The 1,526-nt window shown below is 30.5% G+C and overlaps 1 protein-coding gene across 2 annotated transcripts in view; it reads right to left on the reverse strand.

The window, feature by feature from the left end:
- The window catches only part of LOC111689566 (type-1 angiotensin II receptor-associated protein), an 11,493-nt gene that overhangs the window by 8,009 nt on the left and 1,958 nt on the right, over positions 1 to 1,526 (reverse strand). Inside the window, exons 1-2 of one of the 2 annotated variants that reach the window (XM_023452035.2) lie at positions 541 to 707; positions 272 to 418 (exon numbers count right to left, since the gene is read on the reverse strand). In XM_023452035.2, the coding sequence (XP_023307803.1) occupies positions 272 to 418; positions 541 to 567 (174 nt within the window). In that variant the 5' untranslated portion in view covers positions 568 to 707. Of the gene's footprint in view, positions 1 to 271; positions 419 to 540; positions 708 to 1,526 lie in introns of those variants that run through there. The other variant, XM_023452034.2, reaches the window with a different exon arrangement.

Raw genomic sequence — 1,526 nt, forward strand, 5'->3', positions numbered from 1 at the left:
TCGGTATACTTTAAGGTGGGTATTGGACCAATATTTTTGTATGTTACAAACATCAGCACAAACGTATAATACCCTCCCCACTATAGTGGTGTAGGGTATAAACACAAACATGTCTCACACATAACAATACGAATTTGCCACATATGTATAGCGAGTATATATTACTAAGTACTTTGTACTTTAACTATTAACAACAAAAAATCTGTTTAAATATAATTGTTTTCATCTTAATAAATTTCATTTCATTTAAATTCCCAACATAATTACTTACTACATGAACCGCATCCACCGAATCCTTGCTGTGCATACACCAGAACATGGCGATTATGAAAAGAAAGTTATAAAATTCATAGGCTCCATGACCCCACATACCCATCATGGCATTTGATATGAAAACAAAGTGAACAAAAGCCACCAACTGAAATAAAAGAATATATAAATTATATAAAAACAGGATTATTCAAAAATACTTTAATGCTAGACTAAAACTAAAATTATAATATAATTAATTAAATACTAAATCAAAGTAATTCAAATCACCTTCAATTGATTGTCCATTGCAAACATTCTGTCGTTGACTCGGGCATCTAGAACAGTAATAACTTAGAATAGTTAGCAAAACAGCCAGACAACCCCAACTACTACTTATATATTTAGTAGAATTCAATACTTGTTTGTTTTTTTTTGCTCCAGGGAAGCCTTAGTAATAAACCTCCAATAGAACAACAATAACCACTACAACTGAAGACCGACTGACGAAATCTAAACTAAGCAGGGGATCTTTAAAATGTAACAGAAAAAAAATTAATGGATTGAAGTGCAGTTGAGAGAGCAAATGTGGCAGCAGACGGAAGATACTGATTTTTGTTGTAAATGCATTTTTATTAAGTATTCATGTGTTTGATTTATTTGAAAATATTATATTTTCAATGTATGAATAAGTATTTTTCATATTTGGTTGAACATGTTGCGGTTGTCAACTTGTTTGTATTTGTATTCCTAATACTAGTATTTTGGTTTGATTAAAGGTTGGAAGTAAATATTATTATGATAAATATTATCGTTATTTCTTCTTTTGCATTAACCCTTTTCGGGGTTAGTACGAATATGCAACCTGCTTACTGTATGTGATGCATTGATACTTAATGTTTCTCCTTTAAGTTGAATTAGAATTCAAATACAACTGAACGAATAGAATTAGAACAGAATTAAACTAAACAGAACTAGAACAGAACTACAACAGAACTAGAATATAACTAGAACATAACTAGAAAATAACTTAAAAGAACTAGATCAGAACTAGAACAAAACTAAAACAGAACTACAACAGAACTACAACAGAACTAGAACAGAACTAGATCAAAACTAAAACAGAACTAGAAAAGAACTAAAACAAAACTAGAACAGAACTAGAACACAACTAAAACAGAACTAGTACAGAACTAGAACAGAACTAGAACAGAACTAGAACAGAACTAGAACAGAACTAGAACAGAACTAGAACAGAACTAGAACAGAACTAGAAC

Source organism: Lucilia cuprina, chromosome 3, assembly GCF_022045245.1.
Source record: "Lucilia cuprina isolate Lc7/37 chromosome 3, ASM2204524v1, whole genome shotgun sequence".
Lineage (NCBI taxonomy): Eukaryota > Metazoa > Arthropoda > Insecta > Diptera > Calliphoridae > Lucilia > Lucilia cuprina.